The sequence below is a fragment of the Kwoniella europaea genome, chromosome 1, assembly GCF_036810445.1.
Source record: "Kwoniella europaea PYCC6329 chromosome 1, complete sequence".
Lineage (NCBI taxonomy): Eukaryota > Fungi > Basidiomycota > Tremellomycetes > Tremellales > Cryptococcaceae > Kwoniella > Kwoniella europaea.
In genome coordinates, this window is record NC_089487.1 from 5,892,958 (window position 1) to 5,915,334 (window position 22,377).

Sequence of the window (22,377 nt, forward strand, 5' to 3'; positions counted from 1 at the left end):
GAATGATTCTTGCGTTCATCCCGGGACGATATATGACTTTTGATCTGCGCCGAAGATGATACGAGTCGATATATCCGCATAATTGCGCGCACGATAATGTGACTCAGCCGGGACAGGGTCCAACTCGAAGAGATTTTATCGACATATGAGGACGTACCAAGACCGACACGATAAGGATTCGGTATTGGTAGTTTAGAGAGTTGCGATGTCAAGGATCATGATAATATTATAGGACTCGATACGATTCTGAGCGAGGGTCAAAGAAACAAAGTATGATACAGTCTATGGTAGAAGAGAAGGAGGTACGAAAGTGAAAAAGGTGATCACTCTGACGAATTTCAAAATGGACGGTACACAAAAACACAGAGATGGGAACGTGAGGTTCTGCATAAATGGAATTCACAGTCCGGCAATTCAAGTAAGACAGGTAAAGATCATATTCAACATTTTCATCAATACAAAGATATTTACTCGGCCAAGTTCCCCCGCTACCGCTATGTTAGCGGATGATTTAAGATCGATCAATCGATCAGTCAGCTCCTTGCCTTCAAGTATTAGTCTTGGTGAGTATCACTTTCGAGCCTGATCCGGAGAGCCTGAAAGAAATGGAGCAAAGAAAATCCCAGATCCCATGATTTATGTTATTCCGATGACGGGATGATGCCCAACGATATTCGTTCAATAGCAGTGATGCGATGACAAGGCAAGACGTTACAGCTCATCCATAGCAATAGCGAGATATGTAAATGATATTCTATTGTTTCTGCTTACTACCAACAGCTTCCAATTCTTCCTTTTCTCCCTCTTCGTCTTTACTCTGTATACTCTCCGTCAATTGGGCTAACCATAATCTCTGATACACACCTCCGTCGATAGTCATCAATTGCTCGTGAGAACCCTGTTCGGCAACTTTACCATCTTGTAAAACTATAATGAGATCTGCGTCTGATATCGTTCGGAGTCTAGTTCATGATAACGACGATGTGTCAATTCAGGTTCCATCTATCCAGTCAAGGTCGACATGTGATGTGGAATATAAGAAAACGTTGAAAGGAATTTTCGATACTCACCTATGAGCAATGAACACACTAGTCTTTCCTCCACCCAACAACGTATTATTTATATTCTTCATCAACTCGGTCTCCGTATACACATCAAGTGCACTGGTCGCCTCATCGAAGAACAATATCGGTGGATCTTTCAATAACAATCTCGCAACTGCCAATCTCTGTTTTTCTCCTCCCGAAATCATCAATCCTCTCTCACCGACCTTCGTAGCGTACTTATCAGGTAGACGTTGGATCGTCTCTTCCACATGGGCTTTCCTAGCGGCTTCGTATACTTGTTCGTCTGTCGCTTCTAAATTACCATATCGGATATTATGTAAGATATCATTATGGAAAAGAGGTGTATCTTGAGGGACTACTCCGATTGATTTTCTTAATGAATCCAATGAGACATCTTTGATATCCTGTCCATCTATCAGGATTCTGCCACTTTGAGAATCGTAAAATCTGAAAAGTAACCTGAACACTGTCGATTTCCCACATCCACTGGGACCGACGATGGCCACCTTATGTCCTGAGGGGATGGTGAATGTCAAATCTTTGAAGATGGGTCGTTCGGGATGATATCCGAAATTAACATTTTCGAATCGGATTTCACCGCCTTTAAGAGCAAGGGGTTTGGTATTGGGTTTGTCCTATCAGAGAAAGAACAAAAAAGTGCACCGGTCAGCGCATATTTCACGTGAATGAGCTATATATGATGGTCAACCCACCTTGATACCTGAATCCAAACTCTGCAGATTGAACATGACTTCCATATCTATCAGACTCTGTCTTAATTCTCTGTATACCGTTCCCAAGAAGTTTAGGGGCAAGGAGAGCTGGAAAACCAATTGATTGACCATGACTAGATCGCCGACCGTCATTGTGCCTACATATTCAAGTATTAGCTGGCAAGTCAAAACGAATGGGGCACATTTGATTGATTAAAGAATATCCACGTACCCTTGACTACTCCTTGAGCAGCAAGTAACATCATCATAGTCAAGGCACTTGAGAAGATGAAATTCTGTCCTGAATTCAACAAAGCTAAGGAAGTTGCGATTTTGACCGAGGCGGATTCGTAAGTCTTCAACGTTTTGTCATATTGTGCGACTTCGAATCGTTCGTTGTTAAAAGCCTATGATCGAAAGATCATCATTAGTTGGTAATCCCCAGGAGTCCCTCATGGTAATTATGCATTGACTCACTTTGACAGCTTCATAGTTGATCAGACTATCCACGGCAACGGTCGCACCTTTGTTATCGGCCGCATTTGCCTCTTTCCTAAATCGAGTTCTCCAAGCTGTCGTCTTTACCGTGAACCAAGTGTATAGACCCATAGTAATCGCTGTGACTGCTGCAAAGTCCCAGCCGAACTTCCAGGACAGGATACCGCACACCATCGATATTTCCAGAGCGGTAGGGATAACGTGGAATACGATTGAAGAGAGGATGAAGGATATACCTCTGTGAAGTATCAGCATGAATTCTCAACAGAATTCAAGTAAGATGCGTGACCAAGTATCTGTGGACATGTATTGACCAAACTCACTTGGTACCTCTATCTATAGCTCTAGTCAGACCACCCGTCTGCCTTTCCAAATGAAACCTCATATCCATATTCAAAAGATGCTCGAAGGTCTCCCTCGCTACTTTCCTTATAGCACTTTGTGATACCGAAGCGAAAACGGCATTTCGCAATTCACCAAAAGCAGTGGTCAATATCCTTGCAGCACCATCTATGACAACTCAAAGTCAGCTTCCGCTTGGCCTCAATGAGATATACGAATTCTCATGTAACTGTCCATTTCATGAAGGTCATGTAGTGAGACAACGAGATAGCCAACCCACATCCAGCAATTGAAGCACCTGCCAGAACCCATACCGTACTACTTTCCGTTATAGGTACATTCAAGCTATCCACAATCGTCTTGAAGAAGAATGGTACCTGGACATTCAATATTTTACCTGCTACCAACAAACCCAAAGCTCCTATCACCCGTATCTTGACTTTCGGATTGTTCTTCGGCCATATATTTTCAGCTAGTTTCACGATGATCCGCCAGTCTGTCTTATCCTGGACGGAATGCGACAGATCCTTTGGCGTTGCATCGGTGTTGATTGCCGTGGTGGATTTGGTGGAGGTCGATGTAGGTGTGGTCGTTGAAGAGGGAGGTGGTACTGATCTTCGAGTGGACGTCGAGAACGGCGCTAGCTGGATTAGGTTCGCAGATCGACAGCTTGTACAAGGTAGCGACGATCCTATGCGTGATTTTGGACTCTTGCTCGTTGCTGAGTGGTGAATTGATCTTCTTGCTTGGAAAGAAAAGCATGACGTCGTCGTATACTTTGATGGACCAGCTGTGCTCCAAGGCAGCGGTAGCGGTGATCGGGGCAGGGCATATCGACTGCAGGAGCCGAAGCTCATCTTGAGAGTGACTTTTTGCTGTAGAGGCTGAAGAAGGTGTAGAGAAAAACAACGAAGTGAGATATGGTATCAGATAACTTTTGTAAGCGCTCTTCAACGAGGACTCGTACGGCCAAGATTAATCCTATGATGCCATCCAACACCTTACGAGTACGATTGCTCTTAGCTTGATCGTGCCTGGAACAAAGACCGAAGCGAGGACCGGCGGACATAACGAATGAGGGTGCCACAGACAGAGCTCCGAGCTCCGCGACGATAACGCCGACCTGACGATCGTGGTGATCTGATGTTCATCTGGGATTGAGTTGAATAACCGGACCCCTCCCATGAAAATGACCCGGCAAATGCAACGTCCGAGCCATTCATCCCATTAATCACCACTCACCCAACCGTCTCACCCCTATACCGCTCCTCGAAAACCATTACGACCACTCACTCGAGCCTATACACTCATAGCCGCAAGGGATAGTCATCAGCAATCTCATACGTAAACACCGCTTGGCTGACATAGACAGACTTTCAAAGTAACGCCAAAGGGTCGGTCACACGCCTCAGCCAGCCTCGCAGACTTCGGTTACGGTTACCAACAGGAAAAAAGATTTTCCATCCTCCTCTGTCCATCGATCGATTTTGTCTCATCACCTTTCTGGATATCTTGCATTACCGGTCACATCAGATCAAATTCAGTCCTGACCGTCAATCATCAATAACCGGGTCGTCCATCCCAGCTTTGAATTATCTAATCAATCAGGATGAAGCGAAATTGGGAAGGCGGAGGATCTTCAGCTTCGTATGGTCAATCGAATGGCATACCACAGACGGACGAATCAGGTGGATGGGTTCAAGTATCTTCTCATCCCTATGCTCAAGCTTACTCATCAATGCCAAACCCATTCCAACCTTCTCCTCTACACAATTCGACTACTTACGATCAGACTTCCTCTTACCTCGACAACGGCAACAACCCCAACTTGCAATCCCACACTCATCAAGATAAGAAACCTCGAACAGACCATTCACCGAAAGACATCGGCGGTGGAGAAAGCGATAACGAGGATGACGAAGATGATGACGACGATGAAGATGGGAACGACGGTAGTGCAAAGGAAACTCCGGTAGGGAAGGGTAAAGGGGGGAAAGGTAAAGGTGATAAACCGAAAGTCAAATTGACACGGGGGTCCAGGTGAGTCGATCTTGGACTGAAGCTCGAGAATAAGCCTAATTTGTATCTTCATGTAGAGCCTGTATCGCTTGTCGAAAGATCAAGATGAGGTGTATACCTGATGAGTCCGCTGGTCCAGGTGCGCCATGCAAGGTGGGTGAAACCAATCGTCCGCATCGATCAGTAGTTCCACGCTGACATTTTCTTGTTTGAATTAGCGGTGCAAATCGGGTGGACACGAATGTATCTTCGAAGAGTCCAACCGTGGTAAACGAAGTACACGTAAGAATGAAGCTATGGCAGCTAAGATGGCCAAGTTTGAAGCTGCCTTGAAAGGGATCGGAGCAGTGAGTTGTCGACACCCTTCTAGTTTTCATACTCCAGAGGCAATCAGCTCATCAGTCATAATTCCAGGCATTGAGTAACCTAGACCAACCAGCTCTTAACTCCTTCTCGACAGCCTTACATTCCACAAATGCTGATACGGACGTTATCAACTTGATCACTTCCCACACCTCGCCTTCTGCCGTACCCACCCTCGCGGTAGCAATGAACCGACAGTCATACAATTCTGCTGGTGGTGGCGATGGTTACCCAGGCGAAATGCGAGGAGGAGATAGCGCTAATGGACCCCATCATTCACAACCACCTCTATCACCTAGATTACACTCTTTACCTGATAACGTCTTGTCACCTCTGGGTTTATTGGCAGAAGCAAGTCTGCAAAATACCGATAGTAAGAAGAATCAGAATTCCAAATCCAATTCTTCTCCTAATCATAACGCCACCAGCAACGGTAACAACAACAACGTCGGTGCTAAATCTTTACATCGGAGCTCGTTGAACTTTGATGGCAGGTCTAATCCACCTCCTAGGAGCGGAAGTCCTATGGGTCTTTCACCTGGAAGTTATAGGATGGCGACGAGCGACATAAGAGGCGGGAATGGCGTGACTGTAGCAGACGAGGATGAACAGAATCATTACAGTGAGAACGGACAAGGTGTAGCGTCTCATAATTACTTCAAATTAGGTGAGTTGGAACTTCATATCGTACCGTATAAGAAGGTATACTGATTTGAGGGATTATCCCTCCAAGCAGGAGGGACACTCAATCCTACAGCCGGACTAAGCGATGATCGATTACCAGAACTTATGACTATAGTATCGAGAGAGGAGATTGGAGAATTGTTCGATATCTTCTTCGACCATAGTGAGCATCTTCATTGAGGCCCATGATACACCAATACTCGAAGCTGACGGATGTACTATTCTCGTAGTGGCATTCCACGTACCACTAGTTTATAGGGAATTCCATACACCTGATTTGGTCTTGCAGAGAAGTCAATTCTTGTGTACAGTGTAAGTGCATTTGCCAAATCCGTTAATGTAGACGTGCAAAAACAGCTTATACGTGTACCACAGGATATGCGCCTTGGCTGCTAGGTATTATCATAAGCGACCGGAGTTACATGCTCAACTATCAGCTTATGCAAAGAGACTCGCATTCGAAGTGCCATCCAGAGGGTGAGGGCCTCAGAATTGGTATTCAAAATGGCTCATACTGATTTGAAGATTCTTTGTTTTTTTAGATACAAATCGGTCGAGGTTGTTCAAGCGTATCTTTTGCTTTCCTTATGGACATTGGGTCCAGAGAAGACATTCGAACAGGACAGGACGTGGTTGATGCTTGGTATGGCTATCAGGTAAGCCTGGAAATCCTTATTACTTGACGTGAGACGGCATCGGGACTGACCACTAGTCTGGGCATGCAGAATGGCGACAGACCTGAACTTGCATCGAAAGAGTATCGTATCTGGACTAGATACTGAAGAAGGAAAAGCTAGGGATCTCGAGGTGAGCCAAATTTCTCTGATAATCGGCAATTGCCATCTCTGTCACGACATGGTGCTAATGTTCAATGAATTCGATAGATAATCAATCGTGAAAGATGCTGGTTACATTGCTTCGTCCTGGACCGATCCCTCTCCGCTCAAATGGGCAAACCTTACACCTTGAGGGAAGACTACATCATCCGAAATGCATGCGAAGCCTCATGGCATCAACAGCGATTCTCCTTACCCTCCGATCGACCTTTATCTGCTTATGTCGTACTCCAGCAGATAATGAGTAGAGCGATCGACTCGATATATAGTAGTACGACTACTGTTAGTGGATTGAGGCATGATTGTGATTGTGAGTGTTTTTCATCTGGGCTCAGGGGATATTATGTGTCTGGACGAGCGCCATTCTCGATTCATAGTCCATTTGACCATCCAAAACTAATAAATCTGCACCTTAGACATGCTGATCGTTCGATCTGCTCATGAGGAGCTTCGAAGATGGTTGACCGAAGTGAGTAAACTCAAACTTTGTACTTCCAACCGAAATGAGCTAATCGTGGACACCCATAGTGGAACAAACCTGAACAGTATGTATAGCTGTTAATGTCTGGAATAGCGATAATTCAGCTGATCATCTTGGTCTTGATTTTAGATACGTAGGAATGGCTGGAATCTCGGATGGGAAGATGGAGTACGATTCGAGAGCACAGTTCTATTTCGCTTACTCAAGTTTGGTCTTGTACTCCTTCGGCCTGGAAAATGCTTTAGAGGTGTGTTCAGCTTCCTGTCGATCGTACTCTTGCGGCATGATAGCTGATATCGTTGCTTTAGCGAGCGAAAATGGACATCTCATTCTTTTTGACAAATGTCTACGAAGCAGCTACGGTGAGTTCATGAGCTACAGTCACGGTGACCGGACGAGCTGATTGATTTTCCAATTAGCGGGTTTGCACTGTTGTCAAAGAAGAATTCCTGCCAAAAGGTTATTTACCTTATCTACCGGATACCAACTTCGTCATGTGCAGCTATGCTGTGAGTATGAAGGGTGGTATCACCGATAAATTCGCACTGACAGTACATCTGTAGCTTCTCTCTTTACTGAAATTACTTAAACCTGAGCTCCGGCCATACCACGACTCTGAAGAACCTATCTTTAAGCTTGTTTCGTGAGTCAATGTCGTCAGCTAATTTACGTTGGAGCTCATTCGAAGCTGATGCACTCTTACTGTTCAACAGCGAAATGGCAGACATCCTCGAAGATTGTGCTGTCGATCCTTCTCATCAACCAGCGATATACGCCGCATTCATTCGAGAGATCGTACGTAAGACCAGGGAACTGCGACATGGACCTTCGGCTACTGCACCCACATCACCCGGAACGTTGTTGAGTCAACAGATACACGGAACGATGGCTACAGGGCATCCTATCGCTATCGCCCCCGTCGCAGGCACAGTGGGAACCGATCATTCCACCGCGGTCGCTGCTGCCGTAGCGGCCGTGACTGCTGCGGCTGCTAATCAGAATAATAATACTGGTGTATACGATCCTCAGTTACTGGACCAACATGCTAATTGGCAGCCGGGAGATTTATTACCCGGACATTCGGGAGAGACGCAGTTTACTTATATACCTCAAGGAGGTGATATGATGTGAGTTTGGGATCTTCACAGTGACATTGATCTTTGATTGGCGCTGTCTATGAGGTGATTTTCTAGTGAATATACAGCTGACAATGCGAATCATAGGATCCTTCCTTCCCAAGCGGGACCTTCCGTCGCTCCTTCCCCAACAGCTGCCTTCCTCGCCAACCCACTCTCGTCAAACTCAACATCTATCAACGGAATGCAGAGTTCACAGAACTACGTATCGACTCCTACAGCATCAAACGGATGGGCAGAATACTTGCCTACTTTCATGAGTTCCGACGGGTTTGACGGATGGGATGGAAGTATGCTCTTACCTGGTTTCGGAAGGAATCAAATTACGTTGGGAGGAGGGCTGTTACATAGTCAACATGGTAGTGGGATAATGTGAGTTCAATCGTATACATGTCGTATGTGGTGAGTAAAGCTGATGCAAAGTGTGATGATTAGTACACCCGCCCACCAGACGCCTGTACATAGTAGGATGGGGTCGAGGGCTGGAAGTAGAGCTCAAACCCCTCATCACGGATCGCAAGGATGATTTGGACTTGGTGATGTCATATCAAGATCTCAATCGAACTCCTTTTTTGTATCTTCGTTTCTGTTACCACTTTTGTCTCTCTCACCTCAATATCTAATTCGGAAGGTTGAATTGTAACAAAATGTTCTGTTTTGCTCTTTTGAAGATGATTTTCCGTCCACGATGATGTTTATACTTGTATAAATAGCATGTCGAATACTTATATATCACTATCTACCTATGAAATATGCAAATTGATCTCTATGATATGCAGTAGGTCTACAAGGAATTGAAAGCTACTTTTCTAGGTAATCTAAACGACAAGCAATACATATCTTTACTGGGAGCTACCGATCTCACATGATGGAGATTATAGTCTTTCGCAGATGTAGTAAGTGGGTATTGGAGATCGTCGCTTGCTCGCTGAAGACGCAACAGAACACATCAATCATAAATTAGCTCTCTCTTGTAGTGACTTGACTGTTGACTCACTTTTAGTATATCCTCTTGTGCTTTATCCAACTCCATCTCCTTGGTAAAACAGTAAACATGAACCATCGGTAATTCCTCATCTATCAATTTTCCTCCGTCCACACCGTATTTCGCTACAAAGTCCTCTTCGGCCAATAACGGCGTGAAACAGCCTTGATAGGAATGCAAGAATGTCAATGCCGAGTCAGGGAGATTCATAATGAAATGCTGTATGATCTTAGGTGGTTCAGGCAATTTTTGTTCTTCTTCAACTTGAGGAGGATGAGGATTGGTCAAAGTGGTTACACCTAATGTCTCAGCTATACTGCTAACAGCATTTGATATAGCACTTTGAATGGGTTTCCCCTCTTGTTCTCTTTCTTGTTGAGCTTTCTTCTTGGATTCTAAAGTAGCTGCTTCACGCTTTTTACGCTCTTCCCTCTGTTTCCTCTTTGATGGTGCTGGAGCACTAGCCTTGAATGGATTACGCCATACTTCCAATGCGATGGTGCTTATAAATTCAGATCCGTCTTGTTCGAATATACGAAGGTTGTTCTCGACCTACAGATAGTCAACGGATTAGCTAGTTAACTTCTACCAATGTATGGATACATATGATATCCAATGATTCATACAATACGTGTATGAAGTGATTCACACTTACATGATTCTTTATCCTGTTCTCCCTCATCCACTTGACACTCTCTGGATTCAGATCATTGCCCAAAACGTAACTTCCCCGTTTAGCTGCAGGTACAGCGAAAGGTCCTACTCCCGCCATCACATCCGCTATCAGAGAGTTGGGCTTGAATAGGTCGATCAACCGTTCATGCTCGTGGTGCAAACGGGAGTTCCAGTAGACTCGTGAGAAGTCAAAAGTGAATGTACAATTCGATTCGTTCTACGAGATATCCAGTTATTGATTAGCCTCACTCAATACGAACAGGTTTGAAATATGGCCAAATAGCGTTGATTGACTGAGTCAAACTTACCAGGGTGGTTATATAATCTTGATCACCTGCTATAACCTCCATATCGAAATACCTATACTGAGCATGTATCGTATCTAGCTTATTTACGACTGTTCGTAAACCGGGGTTTTTCTACTAGACATTGTCAGCTCACGTATATGTGAGAGATGTGACGGAGCTGACTGACATCCAGTATGACTTGTCCGATAAGGTACCTATAAGGTAACCACTCTTCTCGCAAGTTCATATGCGCTATATGACCAGTGGAAGTGAATGATGAAGGGATATCATCCGATTTGGCAGTTGGTAACACAGCGCCAAGTATCTCGGCTGTGATCACACACATAAAAGTATCAGCTACACTGTCCTGTCTCTATTTCGGATCATCATTGTGAGTATATGTAACTACTCACATGTGTTCCAATTGTCATATCCTAGCTGCACGTTCTCTTTCCTCAGGCCCAATGTTTCTCTATCGATCAACTCCCTAGTTTCGGACGGTATATCTTCCTCTCGAGAAACATGTAATCGTATCCATCTTATGCCTTTCTCACCATCCTGGGATTCTACTATCGACTTCACTTTAGGGACGTCCAAGACATGTCTATTTCACCAAATCGATCAGTTCTCTGGATTCGCTCATTATGAGATACTGTTTGACTTACCCTCTTAACGCGGGATTGGATCGGATTTTTCCTACTTTGGAGGCTTCTATAGCTATTGACATGACAGGTACATCTCGCTGAAAGGCACTTTTATCCAATGTCTGCATACCGATGTGCTGGGGTGGTCTCATGAACGCGGCAAGTGCGCCGAAGGGTTGAGAGGATGATGAAGAAGGAGCGGACATCTTGAGGAATCGCTTGACAGACGGTTGATACGCGGATCTAGCAAGAGTAGATCTGGTAGCGAGCACTAGTCTGGCAGAGGAGCTCAGCATCAGCTAGTAACGTGAACCAAGAGTCTTATCTTATCTGTGTATAGAATGGTAAACAATGGTGCTACAGGAGAAATCTTCAGAAACAACTTACGAGTTAGTGACCGAAAAAAAGTCATAAAGTGGAGGAATGTTGGCACAGATTTATCCGAAGCTTTGCCGCACATTCATCACCAAGTCTCCCTGTGTAGCTTCTCACCCTTGCCTCCTCATGACAAACGATACGATCTTCTTTTGTGCTGAGACTGGATGAGCCTTTTACTCGTCGCACTCAATGAAGAAGAGCCAGTCAGTACTCAAGGGTCCGATGATCACCACAAAAAGGTGAATTTTGAACTACAGCACCCGGGATTCCCAAGTGGTCCCCCACCTTGGTACTAACCGAGCGATACCCAGCTTGAGCTTCCCAGAGCGGACGGGATGGGGCGTTTTCTAGGTTCTATGGCCGTAGATGAAAGACAGGCGATAAGGCACAGTGATATGGGAAGCGCCCAACACGAAATTTTCTTGGTTGTCGCAGGACGCAACTACCATGGGCAAGGAGGAGCGAATGGAACAGGTTATATAGAGTACGGAAGTTCATATTCCAAACCTATAATTGTTTATACGATCTGAAACGGTACCTAATCATCCCAGCATCGACCGCTCAACTTGATGGTGGAAGCGAATAGCAACGGCACGTTCTGACCTCTGAAGATTTCAACAAGGGTACGATTGATCTCTGATTCTTCGTTCTTGTAAGCCGGAAATACCTCAGCGGAACCAGCGATAAACGTCATCTGCACATCTCTATATACTTCTTTCCCTTGACCTTCAAAACGACCATCATCACGTAGTTGGACGGATAAGCTTCCCCAAGTTGAACCTTTCCTCAAGCTCTGCTGAGGCCAATGGCTCTGCGTAGGCTGTATATTCACGCTGAACAACCTTACTTTGGCGAGAGCAGCTTGATCAATTATCTGCTGTAAAATAGGATCGGGAATTTCTTCGTCGTATAGCTCCGATTCATCGTTTACTCTGCAAGTGCCAATGCCCTCCTTGCCATTGACAGTACAATCGAACTCGTAAGGTGGATGACGATGTTCCATAGATTTCTCCAGCCATAGTTTGGTCCTGGTCTTGCCGTCCACCCCACCCGATTCGGTATTGTTCTCGATAGTCATCTTGAAAGACTTTGATACAGGTGGAAGTTCCCAGTATGGGATGGTGTTTTGACTATCCTTCTCTCGAAAAATCACAGAGACTTCTGAGTTCAGTTGAGATGGTTCGACATCGCTACCCCTACCAGACGAACACAAAGCGTCACTATCAGTGGACATTTTGGTGGTATAATGTCTGGGTGACTGGTTACGAGAGTTGGACTCGGTCAGGAATGGGTACAATGCTGCACATACATCTATTATATAACAAAATTCCGTGCCAGCGGCTACTCAAACTCTGCAAATCCGCGGAGGCTATCCTTTGGTTATATCTGGTAGCTTCGTAACTTCCTGATCTCCGCTGCAGAGTGCCACATCATTGTATCCCTTGTCATTACAGCTACAAAGCTTGCGACTGATGTATCATCTGAGGCGATTCAAGGGTGGTATGACCGCCGCAGTACGCGACAGATGCAGCAAGCAGATGTCATGCATGGTTCTACCTCTATATAAGAACGATGTCATCGAAAATTCTCCCTTGGAGGTTTATCCGAGCTGAGGATTTTACTGGGATATTGGTAACCCCGAAGATCTCAACCAGATGATCATTTAGCTTGGGCTGTTCATTTCCCATAGACTCAAGTGGTTTTGCGGAACCCTTGACAAAAGCGACATTTAGTGATCGCACTCGGTCTGAACCAGTACCTTGAAATGTGGAATCCTCATACAAGTCAACATCGAGACTCCCATCATCACACGAGCCCTCGAGCCTGCCAAGACTACTTGAAGCCCAATCGATCCCAGCTGGCGTAAGAGATATTTCGAATGATGCTACTTTTTCAAGACCGTTTTTGTCAATAAGCTCTTTCCATATCGGATGAGGATCTTCTGCTGCTGAATCAAGCAACGAGAACTGATCCATCACCTCGCATGATCCTTCTCCCAAAGCGTTTTGCTCACCCCAACATAGTTCGCATCTAAATTCCGTTGGAGGATGCGAGAGAGTCACAGAGGTTTTTAGCCACTCTTCAGTCCGGTTCTTGAATGTTCCGTTGTGGAAGTTCGAGTGATTACCTATGGTCATGGTGAACCTTCCAGCCAGTGGAGGAAAGGACGAAGGCGAGATCCGCTTGGTGTAACCATGATTGCAAAAGAACAGCTTGGTAGATATACTTGATCCGTCATCTTCGCTCGACGTGTCGTCGCCAATAGAATGATCCATCTTCACAAGAATGATCGGCGCCAAATACCTGGATACAGTCAGCGGTTCTACTTTTTGTGCACGGAAACGTACATGAATGTCAGTCCGAGGTTCAGCCTTATGAACGTAACTGCAACATGGCTCACATACTTATACTTAAAGCAACCCAAAGACACTACTCCTATGACACACTTGTTTCTTAACCATGCACTTCGGACTTGATCGATGTACAGATGCACGAATGAAATTATACGGCATTGCCGACTGCTTCTGGTGAGAAAGGAGTTTCATTCCACAATTTCTACCATGAAGGCCTTTCTGTTAGCACGTTTGTGGGATCATTCCCTACACACAACCATAATCCAATTCCACACTTTCACGTGCCGTCTCAGAGCCCTGAAAATCATGCGCATCTCTGATCGGGCAGGTGAGAACCCCCATGTACTGCGTAAACCTTCACTTTCACTACAGAACAAACAGCCGATAAGTGGCAACAGAGCAGCTGGGACAGAAAGCCATTACGAGTGAACAACTCTGTTGAGCTCAATTCGGATATTGACCTTTGTATTGATCGTCTTTTCCTTCTGTCCTATCACGGCGCAAACTACTTCTTAGCCGATTTGATCTCGTAGTCTACGTCGGTGAGTTTCATATCAACCCGTGCTTTTGTACGTATAAGACACATCTGGCATGTACTGTTCACACATTTGTTTGTATTGAAAGCAATGTGGGTCCACCCTAATTTCCCTTCCTCCTCTAAATCGCATGTCTAATTTCAATAAGTGTCAAAACGCAATCTGCTATCCGACGCTACTTGACTACCACCAAATCCTTCTCCTAGAAGAGCATCCACCACTTCCAAATCCATCTCATCATGAGCTGTAGTATCCAACAATGATATATTTACAACTTCAGTCTCATCCCGACTTTGAGAGATGTAATGAATCGGATTCCAATTTTCCAATGACTTGTAGATACATATATACGGCGTGGTATGTTTCTTGTTAGTGGGAGTCATATGGAATCCATTCGAACTTTCACCTGCCCATTGGGTATCTGATGAAGGTTGGACATGTAAGATCATAGATTTCATTTTAGAAAATATGTTGTGTCTGATGAGTGGTCCCTTATTTTTGACTAGATCGGCGAACTTGATTGATCGCACAACCTGAAAAAATGGAACATCACTTGTTATTGCAGATCCTCGGATTTTACCTTGACTAAATCTCGTAGAAGGTGAAGAAATATCCAATTTGATATCACTGTTCAAAATGGCAGATGTGAAATTTACATTGGATAACTCTGGATCCCTCTCGATAGCGTATTGATATTCGGCTTGTAAGGTGTTAGCATCAATAGTCACATTGTAAGGTGCGTTGACATCGGGTAAGGTCTGGAAGAATCGGGATACCCTACTTTCAGGAAGTAGAGTGGTATCGAGATTGAGTCGGAGGTGTAATGGCGGTGCTGGAGCTGGGGTAGAATTGGCTGGGGAGCTGATTTTGTAGCTTTTAAGGTCTGTGTCGTGGTGAGTGACTTCAACACCGAGATCGTTGGTCTCAGTGACGAACATGGTTGTAACACGCAATAATGGGTTAGGTCAACAAGCGGCTCTGATGCGAAGGATGATGGATGTTTATGATAGGGAAAAAAGGGAATGAAAATAGGGGTTAGTATGTCTTTTGTATGATCAGCTTGCAGAATTGGCATCAGATTTGTGTAGTCTGTGACATTTCTCGTTGAAAGGATCCCCGAAGAAGATACGGAATGCTATCCTTTGAGCCGGTGAATATGACTGAGGCGCATCATGTTAGGGGGATGACGATGTAAGTCAGGTCTGATAGGATATGTGGAGTAGAAAAAAGATAAAAGAGAGAGGATCAGATATAGTTTATGTGTGATGATGATGCATGTGATGGTGACGTGATATCCCTGTGAGTTCAAGATACTGTATCAGCTGTGATCATGGAGATAGCGGTGATACACTCACAAATCGCCTATGAACTGCCTCGACCTGATCCGTCTCGTACCTATTTCTTCTTCATCTGCGATCTTCTTCCTTGACCTGTGATTAGATAAGTCATTGTCAGTGTTCGTTCTAGTAAACAGCACCGGATTGCGTAAAAATGAAACCATTGCTCACCCTTCTTGGGAGGACCTTTACCGGCTGCCTTCCTCACCCGCACTCTCTCCGCCCTCTTCACCTCATTACCATCAGCCAACCAACCCAATCCTCTCTTCCTCGTCACTTCCTCAAAACCGTCATCCACCAACTCCGAATTACGCAGCATATTCCCTTCGTTCTTCCACACCGGGTTCTCCATGATCACCTTACCGGAATTTGGCGTCGTCAGACTAGAAGGTAGAGGATTCCCCTGCCATCCTGCGAATGGATTGGAAGGGTGTGTCCTGTTGAGAGCCGATATCGATGGGAATGGGTTGGTGAGTTGGGGATAATATGATGCGATTGATGGCCCTCGTAGACGACGTCGAAGGTATTTCGTTCCCATCCGCGAAGAGGTAGGGTTGGAAAGGGTTTGGAAGATTGGCGAGCGCAGGGAGGAAAGGAGATTGTGAAGATTCGGTGCCATTGTGACGGATGGGTATATGGCACTCAATATAGGGGAAAGAGCTGGTGGAGAGTGTGATATAGTCTGTGTCAAGCTGCTAACGTCGTTGGTTCGAATTATGATGTCTTTGTAGCATCTTTCTCGACTTTTGACTTTTCATCAAGCATCTCGTATCTCAACGAACCAATGATTGATAGGCTGCACGTGGAAAAGCCCACAATGCCACATCATTTGAGCCTGGGTGACAGGTGCGGTGGTCTCCGACTTGCAGGAATACGATAAGTTACCTTTGGGATCATCCACATTCACGTGATCTCCCTCTTTTTTTTTCCGAATTTCAAGTCTTTTCGGTTGATTGCGTGATCATGATGAATGGTGGGATGGGTGGGATGATTCGTTTAGTGCCCCACAGTCATCCACAGTTATCTGGAATAATTTTGGATTTCTGATTTTTTGACCCTGATCACCTCACCACCCAGTTGACCGATAATCGGAATACCCAGGTCCATCTTTTTTTCTTTACACTCAACTACTTACTGCACCGTGTTATATATATCCACCATCCTATTTGGCCACTGCTTCCTCTCTTGCTCCTCTCATCTTGTAAAAGCTCATCTGAGCGATATCATCACTTTCTTTACTTTCGACTCTCCATTCTGATTTGATCTCATTCATCATGGCTCCAGTCGCTCTCACCTCATCCCTCACCTCGCCTCCAGGTGTCCCCACCAAGAAATCCCAGATCGCCAACATGAAGAACGATGCCGGGCTCAACCTCGATGCTGATGGATCTTCAACCCCTTACTCTGCTACCTCTACCGCTGTGTCCGAGGCAGGTGGTAAATCTCCTGATGCTGCTGCGGTCCACAAAGCTCTCGTCGATTCGGCCTTGCCTGATCCTACCCCTTCACCAACAGACTCAGGATACTACTCCCACCTCATCGCTTCATCTTTACCTACCCCTCACACCAAAGCTGGATCAACAGTATATGCTTCAGCTGTAGACGTCTTAGAAGCTTTTGCTGTCAAACACTCTGAATCGGTTTGGGTATACGATGATGCCACTCAAGTCGGCTTCGGGGCTAGATTATCTGAATTCTCAAGCAAGAAGATCCACGAATTGCAGACTCGAGAAGGTGCTGGTTTGGAATTAGCTGGTTACTCCAAGAAATCATCTGGTAAATTCTCAGTGTTCGCTACTATCAAGACGTTGCCTTATCTCTTATCATCCCTCGAAAGGATCGAAGGAGATGTGGTAGTCCACCTCTCAACCATTATCGCCAACGAATCATTAGAATTCCAAGATGGCCTCTACTCATCCGGTGTATTGAAGGATCTCCTCTCCGTTCCCGAAGACTGGGAAGTTGTCTTCTCATCTTCAGGAAACGGTTTGTTGGAAACCACATCCAAATTATACGGATCGGAAGCCAGAAAGGTCATTCACGTAGTATCGTCCGCTGCGTCCAGTAGAGAAATTACCTCTTACACCTTCCCCTCCCCTTCGGATGCTTCCATCCCTTCGACAAAATCTTTCGATCTCTCAGCTTCTTCCGTATACGTTGTCCCTGTCGGCAAACTCGCTAAAGATCTTTACGACAACTTACCCGCTGGATCTACCTTGTTCGAATTCAAGACGCTCAGCCCATCCCCTGAAGAAGTCTTCAGCGCCCTTACATCTTCGGAAGGAGTTGAAAGAAAGATCGTATCAGTCGTAGGAGCTTCCAAAGCCGATGCCGAAGCTCTCAAGGCTCTTACCTTGTCTGCTCTATACTCAGCTTCTGGATCTAGCAAAGCTATCCTCCCAATCGTCAAATCCGTTGTCGCCACCTCAGCTGCCGATCTTCTGCCTGCTAAGGAAGCTGCTCTCCCCGGAAAGGTCATCTCTTTCTACACTTCTCCTCTTTCACCTCTTCCTCAGCTACTCTCTCACTTGTTCCTCTCTTCTCCTTCGCTCGAGACTCGACTTGCTCAATTCGGTTCATCAGCCGCTCGAGGAGTCAAGTCGGTACTCTCGCTCGCTCCTTCCGGTTCAGTCACCGATAACTTGACCGTCGACCAAGTCTCTGATGTTACCTGGGTCAACGATGCGAACGTTCTCAAATCAACCGATGTCCTTTCATCTGCTAAAGACGGTTCCATCGTCGTTCTCGAATTGCCTTGGTCCGAAGAAGAAGTAGCCGTCAAACTCACTCGATCCGAGATCTCCACTATCAAATCCAAGAATCTCCGAGTTTTCCTTCTCGACTTGTCCGCTTCTCCCGTCCTTCCCATCCAAGAGCAAGTTGCCTTCCTTTTACTATACACCGGTACCAAGAAACTCTCCGCCGGTGTTTGGAAGGTGCTCGACGCTTTCCACTCGCATCAACTCAACCGGGACGATGTCGAAGCTGCTCAAGCTGCTCTTACCGAGTTACATCCATCTGGATGGGAAGTACCTGAATTGGAAGAGGGTAAAACCGAGAAACTCAAGTCTACCTGGGAATGGGATGCTCTTCCCGGTACAGCTGGTATTGTCGACGTTCACTCGGATGACCAACCTTTGACTGCCTCTTGGGAATTGGCAGCGAGACATCTCTTCTTCAGAGAAGCCTTCGCTGTCCCCGAAGCCAAAGTGGTTGATTCGGACGTGTCCAAGAACCTACCCGGTATCAACGGACTGAGACCTTCGATGGCCGACGAAACTTTCCTTGTCACCGTTTCCGAAAACAGGAGATTGACACCTGCTAGCTACGATCGAAATGTATTCCATTTGGAACTTGATACCGCTGGTACAGGCTTGAAATACGAGATTGGAGAAGCTATCGGTATTCATGGATGGAATGACACTGAAGAAGTGTTAGATTTCTGTTCGTGGTACGGTCTTAACCCAGATGATTTGGTCACCTTCGCCAACCCCCTTAAGGCTGGTACCAACGAGACTAGAACAATCTTTCAGCTTTTACAACAGAACGTCGACCTATTCGGTAGACCCGGTAAAGCATTCTACGCTGCTTTGTCTAAGACCGCAAAGGCCAAAGCCGATGCTATGGCTCTCAAGTTCATCTCTGCTCCAGAAGGTAATGAGCTCTTCCAAAAGATGGCTGAGAAAGAGACCGTCACGTTTGCCGATGTCTTGTTCAGATACAAGACCGCTCGACCTTCTATTGCGGACTTAATCGGTATGATACCTGAGATCAAACCTAGACATTACTCCATCGCTTCCAGTCAAAAGGCTGTGGGTGACAAGGTTGAACTGTTAATTGTCACGGTTGATTGGAAGGATCACAAGGGTGAGTCAAACCTGTCCCCCTTTGTGAATATGGGCAGCATTAACTGATAATCTTGATTCTTGTATAGGCTCTCCTCGGTTCGGTCAATGTACTCGATACCTCGCTGCTCTGGCTCCAGGTGCTAAAGTGACTGTATCCATCAAACCATCCGTCATGAAATTACCTCCTGACAACAAGCAACCTATCATCATGGCTGGTCTTGGTACTGGGTGAGTCATCCCCCATTTCACAATCACACAGAGACATGTTACTTATATTCGTTCATTACAGTGCCGCTCCCTTCCGAGCTTTCATGCAACACAGAGCATGGCAACGAACTCAAGGCATCGAAGTTGGTCCTCTCATCTACTACTTTGGTTCTCGATACCGATCTCAGGAGTACCTCTACGGAGAAGAGATCGAAGCTTATATCTCTAGTGGAATCATCTCTCATGCGGGTCTAGCATTCTCTCGAGATTCAGACTCGAAGACATATATCCAACACAAGATGTCAGCCGATAAGAAGATGTTATCCAAGCTCTTACTTGGCAAAGATTCAGATGCTGCTTATTTCTACCTTTGTGGACCTACTTGGCCTGTACCCGATGTGTTTGAAGCGCTTGTTGGAAGTTTGACTGACACGGGTATGGACAGGAAGAAAGCTGAAGAGTATATCGAGGAATTGAAGGAGGAAGAAAGATACGTATTGGAAGTTTACTAGACTCACTTCCTGGTAAGGAGGATGGACTATAGTGTCTGTAGGTAGGGTTTGGTTATGTTATAGATTACATATATTTACTATCGCTATAGTATGACGGATGGATATCTTATCTATAAGTTAATCGAAATGAAGTCGCTTACTTACATCTAACATATGACAATCGATCAGATAGAATGAGGCATTCATCACCCTGAGCTGTGTATACCATGGCGTTGCATCACTAACATACAGTCCATACTGAATACTATTCTGACCGTCGAGTCCAGACTTACAGGTTCGGCTCAATCTCGGATTGTTGTTTCTCCCAATTGAAATAATCGTTCCAAATCGACTCGCTAGCGCTGCCAGGACGCGCATTGCGGAATTCATCCACAAATCGACGACGCTCAGTTTTGCGGAATTCATCCCATTCCGATGACGTTCAGAACGATCCTGAAACCTCTCACTTGTCATCGTAGGATGATACAGCAAAAAGGATCAACAGCAAGATCACAAAGCAAGGGGAATTCCGTCACAACAGAGTTGTTCGTGTTGATGACCTGAGCTTGATCGCTCGCTAGTGTAGTCGGTGAGTCGCCAAGGGTTTATTGCCATCGAGCTGGACTGCTGATTTTAGTTGTGGAATTTGCCTGAACTCTAGCTTTCGGGAAGGTTTCAATGATCAAGCTCAGATAGCGAGAATTGAACGACAGTTGAGAAGAGTTCGCCAAGGAATGGGCAGGGTCTCACGGTGGTTCATGGGGGTCGAGCAGGGTAAGGCAGGTACTTACTATCCATCAATGCTCCCCCATCACAGGTATCCTCTCAGATCGTCATATCCCTAACTTTATGACCTCACATCGTTGCCAATTGGATGTCAGACTTTCAAAGTCTGCAGCACACCGATCCACATTTGAGTGCATAAATTACGATATCAAGTCGAAATCTGTCCTCGCGGACGAGGCGGGCTTACAGTATATATTCTCATCAAATGCCAAGCTAGAAATGAGCTATCACTTGTGATACCCTTCTTTGTCGCTAGCCTGAGCAACCAAGCCGACCCAGAACGACATAGCATGCGGACATATCTTAACGTAGGAAATACTTGGCAGTCATGCTGTAACCAAGCAGGGGGTGTGAGACAGCAACCTTTGTGATTTATACGTTCAGTGGCATTCATACTTATAACTCGATCTGCTACCAATGCGCCACAAATGAACATGTCGTAGACCAGATCGATCTATACTCCTGGAAGTGGGGTATGATCACGAGGTACTTGTAACACGACCTCCCAGTCTTCCGATCGTACCTTTGAGACATCAGTCATTGAAGACGCTTTCAAATACTCTTCGCTCTCAGAGAATTCGTCCATGATCCTGCCCATCTCACTGATTGATTTAGCTTCTTTCTGGGATTCAAGACAAGCTCTTGCATTCTGCGCCAGCAACCTTGAGATAATCGTGTCTCTACCTGTAGCACTCTTGTTCTGCGCCACTGCGCTCGTATTGACAGATCCGTTGTTGGCGGTATCTGCGTAAGTGGAAGGTAGTGTAGACAGGAGCGCGTCGACTCGTTCTTGGGGGCGAGGGTCACATTGTACAAGTTGGTACATCGTGATCTTACCCTCTGCGAGCTCTCGATTAGCTTGATCCCATGCCAAAGAGATCGCCAGAGATTTGGTATTATATCTTGACATCGCTTCATTCATTGAGGCGATCGAGAGATGACTTGGATCTGCGCTTTCAATAGCTGATCGATATTCTTCGCCAGCCTGAAGATGAAGAGGCAACCAAAATGATTGTTCTCCTCGGATATTTGCTACAGTCGCCTCACTATGAGACTCAATGAGACGTTGAGTTCCATAAACCTCCCTACAATGACCCATCGTGACAAGGGAGGATTACTCACTCAGGATGTATAAAACTACCAGCCATGACCATGCGGTCTGCCATTAGCCTTTCTGCTTCATGCACTAGCTCCAAATTCTTGCGAGTTATCCTATAGGGCTCTGAGAGTCCATTGGAATAAACTACTTTTTCAAGTTCTCTGTCCAAAGCTGTATCGAGCTCCCCTATAATTCTTTTCCAGAATTCTGGTCCTGGGATTGGCGGAACAGGCAAGCCATCTCTGGTGATGGCGGACCCCGTGGTACTATGAACTCCTTGCATGATGTTGTAAGCGGTGTAAGGAATAAGTGTTGTTGATTATGGGAAAGTGTCAGTGAGATTTTTTTGTTAGAGACGTTGAGGTACGAGAGATGAGAAAAGCTTAGCACGATTATATAGGGGAAGATGTCAGCGGCGAACGAGTCCCTATATAGCATTACTTGAGCAGAAGTAACGAAAATCCGTTCTCCGTTGTCAAAGGATCCGTAGAAATGAGATCCAAGGAGCCAACGAATGACGAAAGGTGAACAAGGGATCGCACACAAGGGACGAAGCCTTCTCCTTCGCGTGTCGCCGACCCTCACAGCTCCAGATACGTCCCCTGCGCTCA

The 22,377-nt window shown here is 45.6% G+C and overlaps 9 protein-coding genes and 1 non-coding gene across 10 annotated transcripts; 2 read left to right on the forward strand and 8 right to left on the reverse strand.

Annotated features, from left to right (window-relative positions):
- Positions 1-754: 754 nt before the first annotated feature.
- Positions 755-3,477, reverse strand: V865_002241 (iron-sulfur clusters transporter ATM1, mitochondrial; the record flags this gene model as incomplete). Its single annotated transcript, XM_066226045.1, has 7 exons — positions 755-962; positions 1,071-1,702; positions 1,781-1,938; positions 2,013-2,187; positions 2,258-2,516; positions 2,602-2,788; positions 2,901-3,477. The coding sequence occupies 7 exons, from the start codon at positions 3,475-3,477 to the stop codon at positions 755-757; spliced, it is 2,196 nt and encodes a 731-aa protein (XP_066082142.1).
- Positions 3,478-4,229: 752 nt separating this feature from the next.
- V865_002242 (uncharacterized protein) lies at positions 4,230-8,665 on the forward strand (the record flags this gene model as incomplete). The annotated part of the gene is made up of 19 exons (XM_066226046.1): positions 4,230-4,660; positions 4,717-4,792; positions 4,858-4,986; positions 5,054-5,669; positions 5,739-5,849; positions 5,917-5,998; positions 6,062-6,163; positions 6,229-6,342; positions 6,412-6,493; positions 6,571-6,832; positions 6,939-6,991; positions 7,051-7,067; positions 7,133-7,250; positions 7,312-7,365; positions 7,423-7,512; positions 7,567-7,646; positions 7,717-8,130; positions 8,227-8,511; positions 8,575-8,665. 19 exons carry the CDS (start codon positions 4,230-4,232, stop codon positions 8,663-8,665), a joined length of 3,207 nt encoding a protein of 1,068 aa, XP_066082143.1.
- Positions 8,666-8,923: 258 nt separating this feature from the next.
- On the reverse strand, positions 8,924-10,936 carry V865_002243 (uncharacterized protein; the record flags this gene model as incomplete). Its single annotated transcript, XM_066226047.1, has 8 exons — positions 8,924-9,067; positions 9,137-9,435; positions 9,538-9,676; positions 9,780-10,016; positions 10,108-10,218; positions 10,274-10,416; positions 10,500-10,690; positions 10,752-10,936. The coding sequence occupies 8 exons, from the start codon at positions 10,934-10,936 to the stop codon at positions 8,924-8,926; spliced, it is 1,449 nt and encodes a 482-aa protein (XP_066082144.1).
- A 421-nt stretch (positions 10,937-11,357) lies between these two features.
- Positions 11,358-11,473, reverse strand: V865_002244. Its single transcript, XR_010725570.1, has one exon. It is a non-coding gene; the product is annotated as a 5S ribosomal RNA (ribosomal RNA).
- A 173-nt stretch (positions 11,474-11,646) lies between these two features.
- On the reverse strand, positions 11,647-12,342 carry V865_002245 (uncharacterized protein; the record flags this gene model as incomplete). The annotated part of the gene is made up of 1 exon (XM_066226048.1): positions 11,647-12,342. The coding sequence occupies one exon, from the start codon at positions 12,340-12,342 to the stop codon at positions 11,647-11,649; it is 696 nt and encodes a 231-aa protein (XP_066082145.1).
- Positions 12,343-12,667: 325 nt separating this feature from the next.
- V865_002246 (uncharacterized protein) lies at positions 12,668-13,246 on the reverse strand (the record flags this gene model as incomplete). Its single annotated transcript, XM_066226049.1, has 1 exon — positions 12,668-13,246. The coding sequence occupies one exon, from the start codon at positions 13,244-13,246 to the stop codon at positions 12,668-12,670; it is 579 nt and encodes a 192-aa protein (XP_066082146.1).
- Positions 13,247-14,138: 892 nt separating this feature from the next.
- V865_002247 (uncharacterized protein) lies at positions 14,139-14,936 on the reverse strand (the record flags this gene model as incomplete). The annotated part of the gene is made up of 1 exon (XM_066226050.1): positions 14,139-14,936. One exon carries the CDS (start codon positions 14,934-14,936, stop codon positions 14,139-14,141), a length of 798 nt encoding a protein of 265 aa, XP_066082147.1.
- Positions 14,937-15,393: 457 nt separating this feature from the next.
- Positions 15,394-15,954, reverse strand: V865_002248 (uncharacterized protein; the record flags this gene model as incomplete). The annotated part of the gene is made up of 2 exons (XM_066226051.1): positions 15,394-15,428; positions 15,507-15,954. 2 exons carry the CDS (start codon positions 15,952-15,954, stop codon positions 15,394-15,396), a joined length of 483 nt encoding a protein of 160 aa, XP_066082148.1.
- Positions 15,955-16,609: 655 nt separating this feature from the next.
- On the forward strand, positions 16,610-19,902 carry V865_002249 (uncharacterized protein; the record flags this gene model as incomplete). The annotated part of the gene is made up of 3 exons (XM_066226052.1): positions 16,610-19,202; positions 19,270-19,411; positions 19,473-19,902. 3 exons carry the CDS (start codon positions 16,610-16,612, stop codon positions 19,900-19,902), a joined length of 3,165 nt encoding a protein of 1,054 aa, XP_066082149.1.
- A 1,219-nt stretch (positions 19,903-21,121) lies between these two features.
- Positions 21,122-22,049, reverse strand: V865_002250 (uncharacterized protein; the record flags this gene model as incomplete). Its single annotated transcript, XM_066226053.1, has 2 exons — positions 21,122-21,713; positions 21,790-22,049. The coding sequence occupies 2 exons, from the start codon at positions 22,047-22,049 to the stop codon at positions 21,122-21,124; spliced, it is 852 nt and encodes a 283-aa protein (XP_066082150.1).
- Positions 22,050-22,377: the final 328 nt, after the last annotated feature.